The sequence below is a fragment of the Lepisma saccharinum genome, chromosome 1 (assembly GCF_977018435.1).
Source record: "Lepisma saccharinum chromosome 1, izLepSacc3.1, whole genome shotgun sequence".
Lineage (NCBI taxonomy): Eukaryota > Metazoa > Arthropoda > Insecta > Zygentoma > Lepismatidae > Lepisma > Lepisma saccharinum.
Genome location: NC_139229.1, coordinates 48,748,186 through 48,769,114, shown reverse-complemented (window position 1 = coordinate 48,769,114; position 20,929 = coordinate 48,748,186). Strand labels below are relative to the sequence as shown.

The window sequence follows — 20,929 nt, the reverse complement described above, 5'->3', positions numbered from 1 at the left end:
ACGGATATTTTATTCTCTAACCTACAAAAGGATGTTTGTGTCCTTTTCTTCGTGCCAAATTCATGCCGTTCTTTTAAGCCAAATGAGAGCTTAACGGGCGCAAGATCAGATTGAGAGTTCCTTTTCGCTCTTCTGGATCCATTGTTGAAAGCGTTTCGTTGCTAAATTGCCCGGGAAAGTTGGGAGTCAAGCTGTTGAAATAAAGAGACTGGATTCAAGGACACGAGATAGCTCCAACAAATACGTTTGAGTTTCAGTTTTGGTCTTAAGTGCACTTTGCGCACATAAAGGCTAATCGGGACTGGACTTACAGTTTAAAGTGGAATCCGAATCACTGTGTGACTCCACACCCAGTTATCGAACCCGGGACATCTTGATTACAAGTCCACGACGTTATCACAACGCCATCTGGGTGGCCTCCAACATATACGAATAAATTAGGTTAGATTTATTAAATTCTAGACAAATGTATGCATCACATGCTATTGTTTTTCCAAAAAAAGTTTCTTCTTTTGCAAAGTAACAATAGTTTACTCTCTTGCACTGTATTGTAAACTTCAACCCTGAAGACAAGAATAGAAGATCATGAAGATAGATTCGTGAAGAGAACATGTGTAAGTATATTGGCTTTGTGAGTACTTAATGAAAGCACATTTTTCACTAATGTGTAATGTGTTCTGTGAAAGTTTATGGATGTCTTATGGCCACTTTCCTCTGTATGTACAGTGGTGGAAAAAAGTTCTTCCCCATAAGACTTTAATGGCAGTAAATAATGCCGGAAGGGTAGGCAACACACATTGCACCATTAGGTGATCGGGTGATTCTGTCTGTCTCAAGAGCAACTCGTCTTTCATGCAAAAGCCAACAGGCACAGGAAATGTAGGAAAGTCACGTGACTTGTCAGGTGGAATGTTGTTCGTCAGAAAATCGGCTTTTCTCAACCCAGGTCGCAGAACCGACAAGAGCTACCCGTTATATCTCCGAAAATGATTCCCCTAAAAACGTTGAACGAAACGCTAAAACAATTCTTGCCTTAATTACTGTATGTGCCGCAGTAGCACAGTCGTTAGGGCGTTTTATTACCATGCGAGAGATCTGGGTTCGATCCTCGACGGGGGATAATCGGGATTTTGTCCACCTGTTCAAGCTGCTTCGGTGCCCACCCAGCGTCGTATAAAGTCGGTACCTGGAGGAAACTATGGGGAAGGGGGGGGGTATGGCGGCCAAGGGCGTGGTGCTGATCACATCATTCCCACCTTCCGCCTGATGAAGAAAGCGTGGGGCCCTAACTCCACTAACTCCACACCCCCTATACGCCTTCATGGCTTGGTGCAAAGCACAAGGTAGGACTTTGCATTTTAATTTACTATACAATTTTGTCGTAACAAAACTTTCCAATCTCTACGTGGGCTTTCTTCCAAGTTCCGTAGGGATGTGAATAGGCTCCAATATTTCTTGAGACAATTCATACATGTTATATTTCCTTATAAGAACAACAGCCGATATATATTTTGTGTATTTTTTTTTTTTTTTGGCGGGGAGGTATAATCCAAACATGTGAGGTGATCCTTTTCCCACTACTCACTCCATTCTCAGAAATAAATCGCAATTCCAGACACTGAAAATGCAGCACTTTCTACATCTTAGCATGCAAATATCTACATAGTAGCAAAGTAATGTGTGGAAAGAGAAAAATTAACGATTTGTAACGGCACTCTGGAAATCTTTTACAAGTAGTTTATTTTTTTCAATTTGAACTGACATTCATAACATTCATTAACGATTCCAATATTGACAAAAGAATAGCTTAGGCGTTCTGCTACTTTCAATTCTTCATTATCGTAGTCACCGTAACTCTCTCTCTCTCTCTCTCTCTCTCACACACACACACACACTCATCCTTCCCGATGGCGCTGTAGTAGAGGAGTCGTATTGTAATCAAGGAGTCCCCTGTTCGATACCCGGTGGAGACACAGTGGTTATGATCCCACTTTAAACTGTAGATGCAGTCTCGATTAGCCTTTGTGTGCATAAAGTGGACTTAAAATACCAAATGAAAATAAAAATAAAAATCACCGTAACTCTCACAAAGCCAGAGGATCCATTTTTGAAACCTGGTGAGGCTTAGATGTAGCATTGCATTCGTATCATTACCCATCATCTTCGTCGTCGCGATTATCGCAAGAGGTAAAAATGCGACACAAAATAACCCAAACAGAAGCTTGGAATCAATCTGAATATTGGTTACGTTGGATACGTGGTAGAATGTTTTAAATATCACTTCCTGTGATGTAATAGGGTTTTTGATTAAGGACCATTTGTATAATGCATATCGTTGATGCGAACAATAAGTAGTTTCACGTTCACCACACTCTTCGGTTGTTTAGAAATCGTAAGGAAGAAGGATCTCTAAATTTCCGCTTTCACATGTCAATGAAACTTTAAAATAAGTTCAGTGTAGGTCACAAAAGAGATTTACATATTGTTATGATATCTTTTAAACACCACGAAATCTAATTACAATAGAATACCATACTACTCCTTACGTTCCTGTAAATGTTCACCATTAGTCTGGCGAAAGAAAGTAACTAAGATTTCCGTGTTTCCTTGAGGAAAGATAAGGCGCCTGCTTGTAGTAAGCAAGCACCAACTGCTTCGATCAGTGACCTTCACTGCCAGAGTGACTCACAGCAGGCCTGCGCTCGTTCCAGTGTGGGTATAAAACAGGTATTTTATTTCGTTCGTTCCAATCCACAGTTATATCAAGCTAACATTCTAATATTTTCGTAAAATATGTAGTAAACAAGTTGTATACATTCTGGTTTTCTAAAGTGTTGTTGCCTGCTATTTACACGCGGGAGATGGGGGTGTTGTAAACATTTCTGAACCCAAAGGTCGAGCACGAAGGAAAAGTTGTGTAATCATTGGAGGTAATAACAAGGTAATAGAAGTTGAAGGAAATGCTGGAATAAATTATATCAGAAATTGAGTAAAAACAGTTCTCATCACAAATAGGGCTATCAGATCACTCTTCAGCGGAAAGTAGGACAAATTGTCTCAAAATGTTGAACACGATCGTATTTGCAGTAACTATAATAGGTTACTAGAACATCTTAGCATATAACGAGAATATGACACATCTTCAGCTGAAAAATTAATGTTGAAGTGAACGGTTGAGTTCAAAATTCCTCAACTGCTAATTAATAGCACGACTGTATGTGATTTCAATTTGTGTTAGTAAGACAGAACGTTGTTCGTCGATGTGGGGCCAGGAAGAGAAAACAATCCATGAATTCGGGAAGGAAAAAATTCACAATTTCGTAAACAAAGTCTGGAAGTTCTTGTTTATTAATATGTAAAAAAAACTACTATACACTGGGAAAAAACAGAATTGTGTGCCTTATTTCTCCAATAACGAGAAAAATTACTTGTTACTTCGAACAAATTACCGACACTTATATCGATAAAACTTCACAAAGTAAGCATTTTTATACATATATCCGGACTTTTTCGGATCTAGAAAATCGTGAAGTAATTTCTGAGCTGGGATTGTAATTGTTTTTCCGAACATCCAGTAGCAACCATGCACACTCTTTGATTTAAGCATACTTCTCCAAGGAACCACGTTATCTTAGACTTCCCTCAGTTTTTCTGTTTCTCCATCTAATTTGAAGTTACGTGATGCTCAAAATACGTATAAGACATTTGAGATTTCTTTCAAATTCCTTCCGGAGGCCAGACACAACTATAAAATGTAGGACACGTCCGGAAATAAGATTGATTCTTATAAGTCTTTTTATTTTCTTATTTAGCGTCGTTTTTCTTTCACCTCTTGCTAATCGCGACGACGAGGATGAGTGATATGATGAAATTGATGAAGGGGCACTCACAAAGAACACCCATACGCACGACGGGATTCGAACCCAGGTCATCAGACATCGTAGCTCACTGTGCTAACCACTCCGTCACGGACGGAATTCTTATAGCCCTAATCGTTCCTCAAGCATATTTCCTATCTTTAACTACACACGAAACATAATGAACAATCTAAATAAACAGGTGCCAGTTCACACTCTAACCGTAAAAATACATATGCATATGAAAATGCAAAATAATATTTATTTTTAGGTAGTTGTGACTTATTATTGTATATTAAAGAAATATATTAGTGATAAAATGATGGAAGTAGAGGAACATCTCCAATGAAACACTCATGCATTATGGATATTTTAATTTCTTGCCGAACAAGGTTCCGAGTTCGAGTTCCGACCAAAATGGATTCATTGTGTATGTTCATTCATGTCTTTAATGTAATCATAAATCGTCGTCATGAATAATTTAACTTCAGAGAAAGAAAACTGAGGTAATTACTAATAAAAACAATAACAAAACAAATTTGATCTTAAATTCCTGGCATTGCGCTACATATTCCATCACGGGGATCATAGGCGTGCGCCCATGGGGCCAGGGGGAGGTCAAATGCACCCCTAATCATGGACGTCTGCAGATTTTTTCCACGAAGAGACAAGCAAGGTATTTCTCAATGGGGCATATTACCCCGATAATAGTGTTGCATTATCGCATTCCTGCATCCTCATTATAATAATTAATGTAAATTATTATGACTGAAATCAAATTATACATGCGAAAACGTACTTTTTGGTTGACATTCGTTTTCTAAGGGGAAGATGTGGCAATCCTTGCCTCCATTTCAGACATCTATGCCCCTATATAATTATATTTTCACCTAGAAATTTAGGATAGATGAATCCTATCGCCGTTATTAAACTATATTATACTCTTAAAGAAAATTAAGTATTTTCAAGCCGATGAAAGTTCAAGGCAACTAGTGTTGCCCACGGGACGAGACGGGACAGGCTTTTAAAAATTCGAGGCGAGACGAGATTGATCATGTGTCCCGAGACAAACGAATATTTTCGAGACGAGACAGCATTTCCACGAGACGAGACAGGCCAAAAATCTCGTCTCGTGGGCAACACTAAAGGCAACTACGGGGGAAGGGGGTGCAGTGGCGAAACCACAGCCCCCCACAACCTTGAACGGAAATCAATTTAAGGGGGCAAACATGGAAGTAAAGGAAAGCAAGAGTAGCAGAATCTAAGAGTAGCAGGACAAAAGGATACTCAAGATGGATTTTGTTTTCACGTCTTTCTTGCATTATTTCTTCCTGACTGCCAAGAGCACCTGCAGGGGGGGGGGAGGGACAGAGCTGCAATTGTCCCCTTGATTTCAAATTTTATACAAATATAAATACCTTTTGTAAAATGTTCTTGCTCGCTTCGCTAGCAATGTCTGCTTTTCTTGCAGTCTAGTCAAGTTCAGAGCCGTAGCTATGGGTCGGCGGGAGTTAACCCTGGACGCCAAACGATCTAAATGAAAAAAAAATTTAATAGAGAATAATATGGCTCTCCATGATTTTTTTTCCCATATTAAATCGACATTGTTTTCATTTTGCAAAAATTTGGATCTGAAAATTTATTGGTCGCTTTGCTCGCAATTTGTTTTCTGTAATGCATTTTATATTACCGAGGAGAGAAGTACTGCTGCTAAAAGGTTTTCTCTTAAGTGCATGAACAATTGTTTGGAGCAAAAGGAACGCGCAGATTTGAGAGACAATTTATATGATTTTACTGTTGGTATATATGTGTGTGTGTGTGTGTGCGTGTGTGTATGTGTGTGTGTGGGTGTGTGTTGTATATATATATATATATATATATATATATATATATATATATATACATGTATGTATGTATTTATATGTGTGTGGGGCGGGGGGGTTTATATATAAACACACCCATCAATGCAATAAAATTTAAACAAGTGAGATGAAATTACGTTATTCTTTTCCGGCCTGAAATATAATCAAGGCTATCCCCCTCTAATCAGAGGGTCTGTGCACGCCTTTGACGGGGACTGACACTTTACGTAGGTGTACAATTTGTACAATTTGATGATATCGCGATTACGTAATGGATGTGCAGCCACTTAACTGAAGCCCCCAAAATTCACATTTTATTACTAAATTGTAAATTAGCATAATATCACAGTTTACCTATTCATAATATGCGCCGCTTTGGTGCACTTTGTGGATTGTGCATTAATCAACATCAGGTTAATCGCGGCAGGCAAAGTGGAGGGAAAATGACAATGAAGCACAACGAGGGGGCCCTTGGTTCCCGATTAATGAAATTTTGTCTACATGCAACTGAGTCGCTGCGTGAAATCGCTGAAAATGTCATTTATTAATTTCTTAATTTTGCTTATTTTATATTGCTTTTCTACCACTTGGCGTCAACAAAGGCGATGAGGATGATTAATGAAGTTATGAAATGGATGATAGTACATGATGATCCATGTCTTACACAAAATTCTAAGTTGGGACTAATGAATATCGATTCGTCTTATCATTTGTCAAGTAGTTGTTTTTAACTCCAATCTTTTTCAAGGACTTCTGGGTTGACAGCATGTGTGTTGCGCGATGATGATTCGACGAAAACCACCATTTCAGTGAACTTTCTTGACAATGACTCTAATATCAGTAAAGAGAACATTTTCTTACGAATAGCTGTTGTTAAGAAACCAATTCCTGAAACTTTTTCTGGTGGTCTCACGGCACCCAGCTGTTGTTTGTTATGGCTGGGCCTGGGGGTATGACTCACGCTGCTGTCAATACTCAATCATTCCCGAGAATCCAGGTCCGCCAGGCAAACCCAAGCGACAATTTTGTTATTTGGGTTGCATAGACAACAGGCTTTAAGATGTTACGATATCGTAGGTCTCGTGGCCCAAGAACTATTTTCCATGACTGTACATTACATAAATACTGAATGAACTTTTGAACTGCACCTTTGGCATTTCATCCCTCAATTTGACGTCCTCTTACATGCATTATGTGTGAAGACCGTTGCTTGCAGTAAATGTGGTCAAGTTTATCATCAAGTTTTTGTAATCAGTCGTGCGTCTTTTGTAATGTACTGCCTGCCCATCATCCTGTTTATAATCACACTCGCAGGCTAATCTACGAGAGGAAATTACATAATATCCGGATTTAATTACCCAGAATCCTTCGCACTGAACACAGCGCTGTTTGGTGATCGAAGTTATTTGAGATTTACATAGAGAAAACAAACCGTCGACGCGAGAAGATTCAAACTGGCCTGGTTGTATCTGCCTGTGTTGATTATCGACTTTAATATCATTAATGACTTTAATTATAACAGTAGGGAAACCAACTTTATATGGATTTAAGTAAAGCATTTTATAGCGTCACGGTATACTGTAAAATACGTACTAGAAATTTGGAACACCAGTCTCTTCTTTTCTATTATTCCTTAGCTTTATATTATTGAATACGAATAACAGTCAAATTATATCTTGAACGTGTTATTTTGGCTAAAATTATACAGCGTCTTCCGTTCAAACCTCCCACATTTCAGTTTATCATTGCTAAAAGGTTATGAAACATAATGGAATGCGAGTGGTACTAGACGAAAGAGAAACTCAAATAATTTTATTGCATGACGTCGAAGTTCACCGTTCTCTCACTATGCAGCACCACAATCGCATAAAGCACAATGGCGACTCCGCAGCAGCGCGCACAATCTGTATTCTGGTATGCAGAGACCAAATCAATCATTACAGTGCAAAGAAATTACCGAGGAGAATATGGAGGTGAATCACCAGTTTGGAAAACCATTAAGGCATGGTGTGCGAAGTTTTTGGCGACTGGAAGTGTTAATAAACAATCCAGAGGTTCTCAGATTGGATATTATTCGTGCTACAAACGGTGCACACATAGAGGTGGATTGGTGAATTCGTGTTTAGTGCTTCATACAATAAAATTATTTGAGTTTCTATTTCATCTAGTACCACGTTTCACAACCTTTTAGCAATGATGAATTTAAATGTGGGAGGTTTGAACGGAACACCGTGTCCTTCAATAGTGGAGAAATTATTCTGATTCAAGCATCTCAAGAATTCAGAAATATAATTGATTCATTTGGTTTATTTTACTTCCTTTTCTGCTACTTTTATCTATTCGCGAAGATGAGGATGAGTGATGATGTGATAAAATTGATGAAGGGACACTCACAAAGAATACCCATTCCCAAGCCTGAATTCGAACCAGGAATAACTTGCGTCGATGCTTGCTGTGCTAACCACTCCGCCAAAAAGGTCGGCACTCATAAATTTAAAATTATCAGAATTTGCAGAATGCATTTCGACTCGTACTATCCTTGCTTAGATTTCTCATTTGTATTTTATAGATTCAAAAGCTATTTTGGTATCTGTACGCTGAACTGGACGATTGGAAGGTTATAAAATATGTTACGATATATTCTCTATCATCATCATCATCATCATCATCATTATGAATATAAAGTCCATTGCTGGTCCTTGGCCGACCCCTGATCAGTCGCGATCGGTCTTCATTCCGGGCTGCATCCGTGCATCGTCATCAACACCATCCACCCATCTCGAGCTTGGTCGTCATCACTTTCTTTGTCCACCTGGTTTATCAAATATTCTATTAAGAGGCTCAGTCTCACTTTTCCAAGTTAGTTGTCCTTCCAATCGCTGTTGCTTCTTTATACAGCTCGCATAGTTCATTATAAAATTGTTTCCTCCATTGACCATTTTCACATGTAGAGCTCAGTATCCTGTGTAATATTCCTCTCGAAAGTTTTTTACTACCTGTTCCTCATTTCTTATGTAGTCGATGTGTCAGAAGGCTTGTGTCGACCCAAGAAAAGTTTTAATTTTCAGGAGAGCATCTTACTTTTAAAATGGCCTTGCTGCCCAACGATCTGCATTTGTAAGTCGAGGGTTTCGGCCATTTGTGGAGGTATTGAGATGAGCACCACACGTCTGTCGCTTTTATCTCCAGGTGAACCCCAGAGCCATTCCACCCAGAGACATTACTGGCAAAATTTCCACCTGTAATAATCCACCCTGGAAATCGAACTCGGATCTCCCTCATGACAGTCAGGTGCCCTACCTACTGAACCACCACCGCTCTGATGGCAAAGCTATTCCCTATACATTGCAACATACCATGGAAGCATATGTGGAGAGAAGGCCACTTATATATATGATCTCTGCCATTTGTGAACGTAAGTGATCAGAACCACGCTCTGTCTGACCTTACCATTTATTATAGAGGCTGGGTGAACCCCAGAGCCGCAAGGACTTTGATGAAAATATTCCCACCTGAAATCAGCCACGCAAGGAATTGCAATCGAATCTCCCTCATGGTAGTCAGACTCTATACTGACTGAGCCACCGCGGCTCATATTAAACGATTGATAAATAATTGACTCTCAATTATGTTTCTGACAGAGATAGACGGAAGGACCACTTTAATTAATTTATGTCGTGTTAAACCAACTTTGCTTTAGATTTTCAAATTCAGAACATTTAGTTCTTCCCGTTTGTTAGTTTCGAAATTATCGACAAATAATCGATCATATTGTCCCACAGCCACCCAGCCAGTCCAATAAAGTTAAATTGGGCTGTTATTGGGTAGGTCTATCAGCCAACCAAATTTCATCTTCGTAGCTCTGGTAGTGTCTGAGGTATTTAGTAGTTGACACGAACGGAAAGATGGAATAAGCAGTTGCATATTACTTGTGATTCAATCACCATGTTTGACGAATATGTAAACTGCATTTGGTCCAACCTGTCAACTTTCCCACGTTAGCAATCGCTCGGAAGGTTCTATGCCAATCGGAAGAGAGGAAAATATTATGTGGTAGACATCAATGACCGAATGGAAGTCAGAGAAGTACCGTTTGCACACATGATGTTGCCACTCCACTTTTTAATGGCTCATTAAGAGAGCTCGTATTGCCCAGTTTTCGTGGTACCGGTTAGTGTGCTCTGAGTTGATTTTTCAAGTCCAGTTTAAGGCAAATCGGGACTGGACCTACAGTTTAAAGTGGGATCCGAACCACTATGTGTCTCCACCTGGAATCGAACGCGGGACCCTTCGATTACAAGGCAACGACGCTACCACTGCGCCATCGAGAAGGCCAACGCGTACAATTCGTGTATTCTCGTGTATCCTATCGATAGCGCGGTTTCCCCCGAACGAGATAGTCAACGTTGAGCAGGCGCGGGAAGAGCAACAGCTTAGGCCATACGCGGTGTAACATATAACATTCCTGTAGTGTAGTTATCACTTTCCTTCTCTGAATTTGCAAGTTCTTCATGAGTAATAAGAATGTAATGATATTATCCATAGTAAATTGATTGATACATTGATTTTGTGTTTTAAGTCCACTTTATACTCAGTAAGGCTAATCGGGACTGAACCTACAGTTTAAAGTGGGATCCGAACCATTATGTGCCTCCACCGAGTATCGAACCCGGAACCCCTTGATTACAAGGCGACCACGCTACTACCACTGCACCATCGGGGAGGCCCTATCCATAGTAAAGGAGGGGACGTTATTGCCCCTTTGAAACAAATTGTGACTTTGAGAACATCATGGGGGGTGAGGGATTTTCTAGCCAACTGCTTAGTCAACTGGAGCGTAAATTCAGAGGCATGACTTGAAATTTGTTTCCTTTTCTTTCTTCCGGTGTATCGCTAGTCTCTACAATCACTGGCACCTATGGCTTGTAATGACTCCTATTGGAAGAGGACGCGGTCTCTGAATTCAACAAGTGTCAGTCACTGTACTTGCATTATGGTTGTTTTACGTCGCTTACCGGAGATGAGGATGAATGATGAATTGATGATGTACATAGACAAACACAATCAATCATTCTTAATCAGGATTTGAACTCAGTCTCACAACCACATGGAGGCTGTATTTCCTTCAATGTGACGAAAGTTTGTTTTATGTCTATTTATGCGCAGCTGGACTAATCTTGACTGTACCGACAGATTATAGTGGGATCCGTTCCACTGTCCAATGTGCCTCCGCCGGAGAACGAAATCGGAACCCTCTGATTACAGGCAACACCATTCGAAAGTCGTGTCTTCTGGTGTGAGTAGCAATCCATAAGTATTAGTAATTTGATCCTTGTGTATGATTGGTTTGTAAGAAGTTCGAAAAGGGCGTCGACAGACTTAAAGCTTTATTTCCCATATCTAATTTGTTTTCTGTTGTGGTTTGTAAGAGGTTCGAAATGTACTTCGACAGACTTGAAACTTTATTTCCCATATCTAGTTTGTTTTCTGTCGTGGTTTGTAAGAAGTTCGAAATGGGCTTCGACAGACTTGAAACTTTATTTCCCATATCTAGTTTGTTTTCTGTTGTGGTTTGTAAGAGGTTCGAAAGGGCTTCGACAGACTTGAAACTTTATTTCCCATATCTAGTTTGTTTTCTGTTGTGGTTTGTAAGAGGTTCGAAAGGGCTTCGACAGACTTGAAACTTTATTTCCCATATCTAGTTTGTTTTCTGTTGTGGTTTGTAAGAGGTTCGAAAGGGCTTCGACAGACTTGAAACTTTATTTCCCATATCTAGTTTGTTTTCTGTTGTGGTTTGTAAGAGGTTCGAAAGGGCTTCGACAGACTTGAAACTTTATTTCCCATATCTAGTTTGTTTTCTGTTGTGGTTTGTAAGAGGTTCGAAAGGGCTTCGACAGACTTGAAACTTTATTTCCCATATCTAGTTTGTTTTCTGTTGTGGTTTGTAAGAGGTTCGAAAGGGCTTCGACAGACTTGAAACTTTATTTCCCATATCTAGTTTGTTTTCTGTTGTGGTTTGTAAGAGGTTCGAAAGGGCTTCGACAGACTTGAAACTTTATTTCCCATATCTAGTTTGTTTTCTGTTGTGGTTTGTAAGAGGTTCGAAAGGGCTTCGACAGACTTGAAACTTTATTTCCCATATCTAGTTTGTTTTCTGTTGTGGTTTGTAAGAGGTTCGAAAGGGCTTCGACAGACTTGAAACTTTATTTCCCATATCTAGTTTGTTTTCTGTTGTGGTTTGTAAGAGGTTCGAAAGGGCTTCGACAGACTTGAAACTTTATTTCCCATATCTAGTTTGTTTTCTGTTGTGGTTTGTAAGAGGTTCGAAAGGGCTTCGACAGACTTGAAACTTTATTTCCCATATCTAGTTTGTTTTCTGTTGTGGTTTGTAAGAGGTTCGAAAGGGCTTCGACAGACTTGAAACTTTATTTCCCATATCTAGTTTGTTTTCTGTTGTGGTTTGTAAGAGGTTCGAAAGGGCTTCGACAGACTTGAAACTTTATTTCCCATATCTAGTTTGTTTTCTGTTGTGGTTTGTAAGAGGTTCGAAAGGGCTTCGACAGACTTGAAACTTTATTTCCCATATCTAGTTTGTTTTCTGTTGTGGTTTGTAAGAGGTTCGAAAGGGCTTCGACAGACTTGAAACTTTATTTCCCATATCTAGTTTGTTTTCTGTTGTGGTTTGTAAGAGGTTCGAAAGGGCTTCGACAGACTTGAAACTTTATTTCCCATATCTAGTTTGTTTTCTGTTGTGGTTTGTAAGAGGTTCGAAAGGGCTTCGACAGACTTGAAACTTTATTTCCCATATCTAGTTTGTTTTCTGTTGTGGTTTGTAAGAGGTTCGAAAGGGCTTCGACAGACTTGAAACTTTATTTCCCATATCTAGTTTGTTTTCTGTTGTGGTTTGTAAGAGGTTCGAAAGGGCTTCGACAGACTTGAAACTTTATTTCCCATATCTAGTTTGTTTTCTGTTGTGGTTTGTAAGAGGTTCGAAAGGGCTTCGACAGACTTGAAACTTTATTTCCCATATCTAGTTTGTTTTCTGTTGTGGTTTGTAAGAGGTTCGAAAGGGCTTCGACAGACTTGAAACTTTATTTCCCATATCTAGTTTGTTTTCTGTTGTGGTTTGTAAGAGGTTCGAAAGGGCTTCGACAGACTTGAAACTTTATTTCCCATATCTAGTTTGTTTTCTGTTGTGGTTTGTAAGAGGTTCGAAAGGGCTTCGACAGACTTGAAACTTTATTTCCCATATCTAGTTTGTTTTCTGTTGTGGTTTGTAAGAGGTTCGAAAGGGCTTCGACAGACTTGAAACTTTATTTCCCATATCTAGTTTGTTTTCTGTTGTGGTTTGTAAGAGGTTCGAAAGGGCTTCGACAGACTTGAAACTTTATTTCCCATATCTAGTTTGTTTTCTGTTGTGGTTTGTAAGAGGTTCGAAAGGGCTTCGACAGACTTGAAACTTTATTTCCCATATCTAGTTTGTTTTCTGTTGTGGTTTGTAAGAGGTTCGAAAGGGCTTCGACAGACTTGAAACTTTATTTCCCATATCTAGTTTGTTTTCTGTTGTGGTTTGTAAGAGGTTCGAAAGGGCTTCGACAGACTTGAAACTTTATTTCCCATATCTAGTTTGTTTTCTGTTGTGGTTTGTAAGAGGTTCGAAAGGGCTTCGACAGACTTGAAACTTTATTTCCCATATCTAGTTTGTTTTCTGTTGTGGTTTGTAAGAGGTTCGAAAGGGCTTCGACAGACTTGAAACTTTATTTCCCATATCTAGTTTGTTTTCTGTTGTGGTTTGTAAGAGGTTCGAAAGGGCTTCGACAGACTTGAAACTTTATTTCCCATATCTAGTTTGTTTTCTGTTGTGGTTTGTAAGAGGTTCGAAAGGGCTTCGACAGACTTGAAACTTTATTTCCCATATCTAGTTTGTTTTCTGTTGTGGTTTGTAAGAGGTTCGAAAGGGCTTCGACAGACTTGAAACTTTATTTCCCATATCTAGTTTGTTTTCTGTTGTGGTTTGTAAGAGGTTCGAAAGGGCTTCGACAGACTTGAAACTTTATTTCCCATATCTAGTTTGTTTTCTGTTGTGGTTTGTAAGAGGTTCGAAAGGGCTTCGACAGACTTGAAACTTTATTTCCCATATCTAGTTTGTTTTCTGTTGTGGTTTGTAAGAGGTTCGAAAGGGCTTCGACAGACTTGAAACTTTATTTCCCATATCTAGTTTGTTTTCTGTTGTGGTTTGTAAGAGGTTCGAAAGGGCTTCGACAGACTTGAAACTTTATTTCCCATATCTAGTTTGTTTTCTGTTGTGGTTTGTAAGAGGTTCGAAAGGGCTTCGACAGACTTGAAACTTTATTTCCCATATCTAGTTTGTTTTCTGTTGTGGTTTGTAAGAGGTTCGAAAGGGCTTCGACAGACTTGAAACTTTATTTCCCATATCTAGTTTGTTTTCTGTTGTGGTTTGTAAGAGGTTCGAAAGGGCTTCGACAGACTTGAAACTTTATTTCCCATATCTAGTTTGTTTTCTGTTGTGGTTTGTAAGAGGTTCGAAAGGGCTTCGACAGACTTGAAACTTTATTTCCCATATCTAGTTTGTTTTCTGTTGTGGTTTGTAAGAGGTTCGAAAGGGCTTCGACAGACTTGAAACTTTATTTCCCATATGTAGTTTGTTTTCTGTTGTGGTTTGTAAGAGGTTCGAAAGGGCTTCGACAGACTTGAAACTTTATTTCCCATATCTAGTTTGTTTTCTGTTGTGGTTTGTAAGAGGTTCGAAAGGGCTTCGACAGACTTGAAACTTTATTTCCCATATCTAGTTTGTTTTCTGTTGTGGTTTGTAAGAGGTTCGAAAGGGCTTCGACAGACTTGAAACTTTATTTCCCATATCTAGTTTGTTTTCTGTTGTGGTTTGTAAGAGGTTCGAAAGGGCTTCGACAGACTTGAAACTTTATTTCCCATATCTAGTTTGTTTTCTGTTGTGGTTTGTAAGAGGTTCGAAAGGGCTTCGACAGACTTGAAACTTTATTTCCCATATCTAGTTTGTTTTCTGTTGTGGTTTGTAAGAGGTTCGAAAGGACTTCGACAGACTTGAAACTTTATTTCCCATATCTAGTTTGTTTTCTGTTGTGGTTTGTAAGAGGTTCGAAAGGGCTTCGACAGAACTTTATTTCCCATATCTAGTTTGTTTTCTGTTGTGGTTTGTAAGAGGTTCGAAAGGGCTTCGACAGACTTGAAACTTTATTTCCCATATCTAGTTTGTTTTCTGTTGTGGTTTGTAAGAGGTTCGAAAGGGCTTCGACAGAACTTTATTTCCCATATCTAGTTTGTTTTCTGTTGTGGTTTGTAAGAGGTTCGAAAGGGCTTCGACAGACTTGAAACTTTATTTCCCATATCTAGTTTGTTTTCTGTTGTGGTTTGTAAGAGGTTCGAAATGGGCTTCGACAGACTTGAAACTTTATTTCCCATATCTAGTTTGTTTTCTGTTGTGGTTTGTAAGAGGTTCGAAAGGGCTTCGACAGACTTGAAACTTTATTTCCCATATCTAGTTTGTTTTCTGTTGTGGTTTGTAAGAGGTTCGAAAAGGACTTCGACAGACTTGAAACTTTATTTCCCATATCTAGTTTGTTTTCTGTTGTGGTTTGTAAGAGGTTCGTAAGGGCTTCGACAGATTTAAAACTTTATTTCCCATATCTAGAATGTTTTCTTCTGTTGAGATATAGCTGTACATCTGATAGAGTTAAGAGGGTGTGCCAATTTATCTAAACACAGGGTATCAATTTCTTGTTTTCCCAATTGTCTGAAGCATATTATGCGTACCCCTTTGACAAGAACGACAGTATTAGTAAACCATCAGGCTTACAACCGTACAATCATAATCAGAGGCGTGAGGGGCGAGTGTGCTAATACCTGTGCAATACAGAGTGGAAGCCCAATGCAGACATATCATGCAAATGAGTTGCATTCGCCCCGTAGTCAATGGACGGGCACATTAGTGCAACAATGACGGCTTGATTGAGCTCAGAATCGTCTCAATTGATCCGCTCCCCCTGTTTGCTGCTCTATTGGCTAATCTTGTGCAGTGCTGCTAATTATACGCATACAATCGCGCTCATTAATGACTTTGTGTAATCCGAGATTCGTCTCTATATTTAGCTCGGCTTAGAATTTGCTGAAACTTCTGCCAACGGAGGAGAATGACCTTTTTATTGAGTCGACCCACTCCTGTCATGTGGCTTGCTAACTTTCTAGTTGCATGCACGCTGAACAGATTTCCAACCTTAACTAACTAACTCTCTATCATTCTTAGACCCGAAGGTTTATGATTGCAGCAACACAAACCTTCCATCTGTCCCTATCCTGGGCAAAATCATTCCAATCTTTTCCATCCTTATCGATATCCTTTAGGCCTATATCCACGGTATTCCTTCCTCGTCGTGCCGGACCACGTGGCGGAGTGGTTAGCACATCGCGCTCCGACAGCAGGGGTCCCGGGTTCAAATCCTGGCCTGGGTTTTGATGTTTGTGCGTGTCTATTCATAAATTCTATCATACCATCACTCATCCCCATCTTTGCAAATTAGCCAAAAGTGGCACAAGAAGCAAACCAATCAATCAATCAACCTCCATCGTCGTCTTGGCCTTCCTACAAGTCTCTTACCTTCAGGTTTCCCAACAAGAATCCTGTAAACTCTCCTTTCCTCTCCCATTCGTGTCACATGTCCTGCCCTTTAAGTCTTCTTGATTTAATCATTCTAATAATATCTGGACATGAATACAAATTAAGTACTTCTAACCTTCTCCGTTTCTGTATTAATGTTTACTCTTGAGTCAAATTCATACTTTGTCCCAGTTGCACATGGCCTGCCCATCTAAATATTCTTGATTTAATTATACTGGATATGAATAGAAATTACGCAGTTCAAAATTACGTAACCTTCTCTACTTACCTGCCTCCTTATCCCTTTTAGGTCCAAATACTTTTTTTCTAAGGATTTTATTTTCAAATACACTTAATTTATGTTCTTTGAAGGTAATGGACCAAGTTACCATCCATATACAGGCAAAATTACTTTTAACTTTTAGTTTCTTAGATACTATACGAGAAGATAACAGTTTATGAAGAGAAAAGTAACACACAATTCCTGAATTAAGCCTGCATTTTGTTTCCTCTTTAATATCATTTTCTTGAATTTGGAAACTGATTCAAACTAATTGTTATCAATATTTTTTTTTATTTCCTAAAACTTAGTTTCGACCTGTAAATATATCTTTAGTTTTCTATTTTCTAACTTCCAAACCTATCTATTTAGCTGCTTTTTAGCATTATTATTAATTGTACAGGGTGTTCATAAAGTCCGGGTATCATTACAAAAAACATAGCTCGGAAACTACATGCAATAGAACAATGCTGTTAATTGCAAGATGAGCTACAACTCTCCACGTTTATATGCCATACACCTCAATGCGCGCCCCTCTAGTTGCTCTCAGAACAAGGCGGTAATCCACTTCTGTCCATACACGCCCCAGCATATCACCAGTAACAGTTAGGATACTCTCCTTTATTCTTCTTCGAAGAGTAGCAACAACATCTGGAACAGGAGTGCGATAAACACAGCCCTTGACATACCCCCAGAAGAAGAAATCCAAGGGTGTAATATCAGGAGAGCGCGGTGGCCAGCGAATAGGTCCATCACCGACTATCCACCTGCCAGGGAAATGCCTATCCAGAAGACCTCGAATATCCTTGGACCAATGAGAGAGTGTCCCATCTTGTTGAAAAATTACGGTCATTTTGCAATCAACACCATTGTTCTATTGTATGTAGTTTCCGAGCTATGTATTTTTATAATGGCACCGGGACTTTATGAACACCCTGTATTTATATTATTTCCTATTAAGTCTACATCATCTGCATATACTAACAACTGAGTCACTCCATTTAATTTTAGTTCTATAGAAACTCAAACTACTATTGCAACAACCTGCAAGTTCTCATGTGCTGAATGAGAATGTAATATGCAAAATGTCACGTGACATACTAGACAGCCTAATGTGATGAGGTTCACTAAGCTCCGTTCGTCTCAAAGGGAAATACGGAAACCACAATTTAATCCGATAGAGAAAGGTATCTAGGTCATCAGACCACGGTGGATGCAGCTGGACCACAATTGAATTGATGCTAGCGAGCATCCGGTTTCCCTCAGGAGCATCTTGGGAGGTTCTCAATGTGAGACATTTCATAATCTAACCCTTGTTCATCCTCGGAAACGGCAGAAGTTAAGGAGACCGCGTCGAATACAACAAACTTGCAAGTCGTAAGGTTTGAAGAAATCCATTGTCTATATTTCCAATGCAAGATAGGTTCTTACTGCCTAGATTCAGCACATTGTGGAGAGTGAATTTTTTTGTGTGATATTAATGTGTCAAATGTGAACCAAAATATGTTCCTATTCTCCATTCATCTCAAGAACGAAGTGATTTAAACAAATGAACGTGAATGCGAAAACTCTTATTTGTCAATGTCGATGTCATGTTCCGTGTGGTACAACCACATCACTTCACTAAGCAATGTTTGACATATATTATCAATATACATACAATTTCATTTCTTTGTCGGTCCCGGGTTCGATACCCGGTCGAGGTACATAGTGGTTCGGTTCCCACTTTAAACTATAGATCCAGTCCTAATTAACCTTACTGTGCATAAAATGAACTTAAAACACCAACTCAATCAATCATTTCTTTGTCAATCTATTTTTGATGTAAAAATGCGTTTTAGAAAGTTAGGAAAAGTCATTGAAATCATTAGAAACTTACTAATTAAGTGTATTTTTAAGCACTACTTATTCTTTGTTATATTACTATTTTAGTTTAAATGTATCAATCGCTATGTGATTTTAATAAAGAAATTCCTATTAGCATAATGTAAAACGGAACGAACCTTAAATGGTAGATTTTTTTTTCAAATTGACCGCATAAAATCTCTCTCTATTAATTTAAGTCTTGTAAATAGGATTTTTTTTGAATGCTTATTTTTACCACAAGCCTGATGATACTGCCATTGTATTTTCTTTATTTTGACATTGAAATATTTTACAATCTGATTGATTGATTGATTTGCTTTATTTTACTTCGCTTTTTGTGCCACTTCTGGCTAATTTACGAAGATGGGGATGAGTGATGATATGATGAAATTCATGAATGGACACTCACAAATATCCATGCCCAGGCCGGGATTCAAACCCGGAACCTCTGGTATCGTAGCGCGATGAGTTAACCACTCCGCCACGGGGGCAGGCTATTTTACAATCTATTCATCCGGATAAGGGCTAATATGAATTAAATTTCAAAATTGCTCTAACCATCGAAAGCTTTATTATCCATTTTTGTTATGCCTCCCCGATGGTGCAGTGGTTGCGTCGTCGTCTTGTAATCAAGGGTTCCCGGGTTCGATTCCCGGTGGAGGCACATAGTGGTTCGGATTCCAGTCCCGATTAGCCTTCTTGTGCATAAAGTGGACTTAAAACACCAACTCAATCAATCAATCAAGCAATCAAATATATTTTTGTTGTTTCAAATCACTGGGATACTTTTCAGGATTATCACAACTAATTGAATCTTTTCTCGGTTGGTTGTGCTTGACATTACTTTCGATGAACAGGACGACGAACGAGTTTATGATGTTAGTTTCACGTGGTGTTGTGTTATTGGCAGGCATTCGAACCTCTGAGAGGAAGAGTAACGGTGTTTCTTCCACTTTTTTCCAGGGTCTGTTTTCCCGAATCACTTTCCGAGAGCCTGTGTTCGTCGGAGGTCCAGGAAACACAACCGGGGTGGCCGAAAAGCTGCCGGTCGATGATGGTCTGCATGGCTGCATCCGTCATCTGGAGATAAATGATGCGGTGTACGGGTTCAACTTGTCCCCGCAAGGAAATGCCATGAAGGGCTTCGATGTGGGTAAGTTGTGGTTTTTCCTCTTTTAGTTCCAATTTCTTGTTTTCCAGTGTTCTTCTGTACGCAGTAACAAATTATGCAAAACCGTCGTTTCTCGTTGGGAGACTAGCGAGGCTCTGGCGCTGAATCTTATCTCACTTTGCGATTAGCCAGAAGTGACAGAAAAGCGAAGTAAGTAAATCAAAAGAATCAACTAATGAATCAATCAATGAATCGAACGGGTGTTGTTTGATGGAACAAATGTTTCATGAAGCAAACAATAGCTTTGTTTTTTTTATTTCGCTTCACTCACAAACGCACATGGACAGACAAAACCCAAGCTCCACCAAGGATTATACTGACCGTAGGTTCAGACACCAGGACCTCGTTAGTCTGCAAAATACAGTCCAGGATTAATACGTGGAAAAGAGGTGTCTTTACAAAGGGTCATCCCTTACACCCTTAAACAAACAATAGGAAACTTACAGTACTCAAGATTGTAATGTGGGTGGACGGCATGGATTTCATTCTATTTTAGAACCCGTGTTTCCGTTTACTTAAGAGGGAGTAAAAGGCAGGTGAAAAACAGAATTTTGGAATTATCTACTGCACAGGGCATTGATGAACGACACCGACAAACTTTCACAGTGCAATAACATTTTACGTGTTTAGAGTCAGTTTCGACACTACGAGCCTTTTTTAAAGTAATTTCCTGTCCTGTACGTATGCAACCACAGGGTACTGTACGTATGCAACCACATGGTACAGATTCACGGTTGCAAATTTGGAGTTCTTTCATCTCGAATAACATACTTAGAGGAGATAGAAAACAATCAAACTAGTACCGTTCCTGCACGGTGATTGCGATTATTTCATCATTGGAAGGTTCTCCAGGTAAGTTTCAAATAAGCAAAGTTATCACCTACGAGGAACATGGTGTATACATATAGGAACCAACACATTCTCGTCCATAGTGGGCCAGTTTTGATCGATCCAGAGCTCTGATCTTCAGAGTCGCCCCCAAATAACCAATGATGAAACTGGGTGAGCCCCGGAAGCACTTATGCCTGCCGCAGGTTCATCACTGAGTGCCAGTGTGACGAATTCTCAAACTACCTTAGACATATGTGTGACGAAGAGTGACGATATTTCGTAATAACCACAGTAAATTAGTATGTCAACTGTGCCTCGGAATAAGCCACCGTTTGTATTTTCGCGGTCGTTCTCAAATAAGAAGAAATTCTGTTTTGGCTATGTCTAGTAGTATAGTCCGTTTACGTTAGT

At 39.3% G+C, this 20,929-nt stretch overlaps 1 protein-coding gene across 1 annotated transcript in view; it reads left to right on the top strand.

Moving 5' to 3' along the window:
* SP2353 (EGF like, fibronectin type III and laminin G domains protein pikachurin) overlaps positions 1 to 20,929 on the top strand; it is a 507,832-nt gene that overhangs the window by 414,502 nt on the left and 72,401 nt on the right. Inside the window, exon 6 of the mRNA XM_083131470.1 lies at positions 19,480 to 19,669. Within this exon, the coding sequence (XP_082987596.1) occupies positions 19,480 to 19,669 (190 nt within the window). The remainder of the gene's footprint in view (positions 1 to 19,479; positions 19,670 to 20,929) is intronic.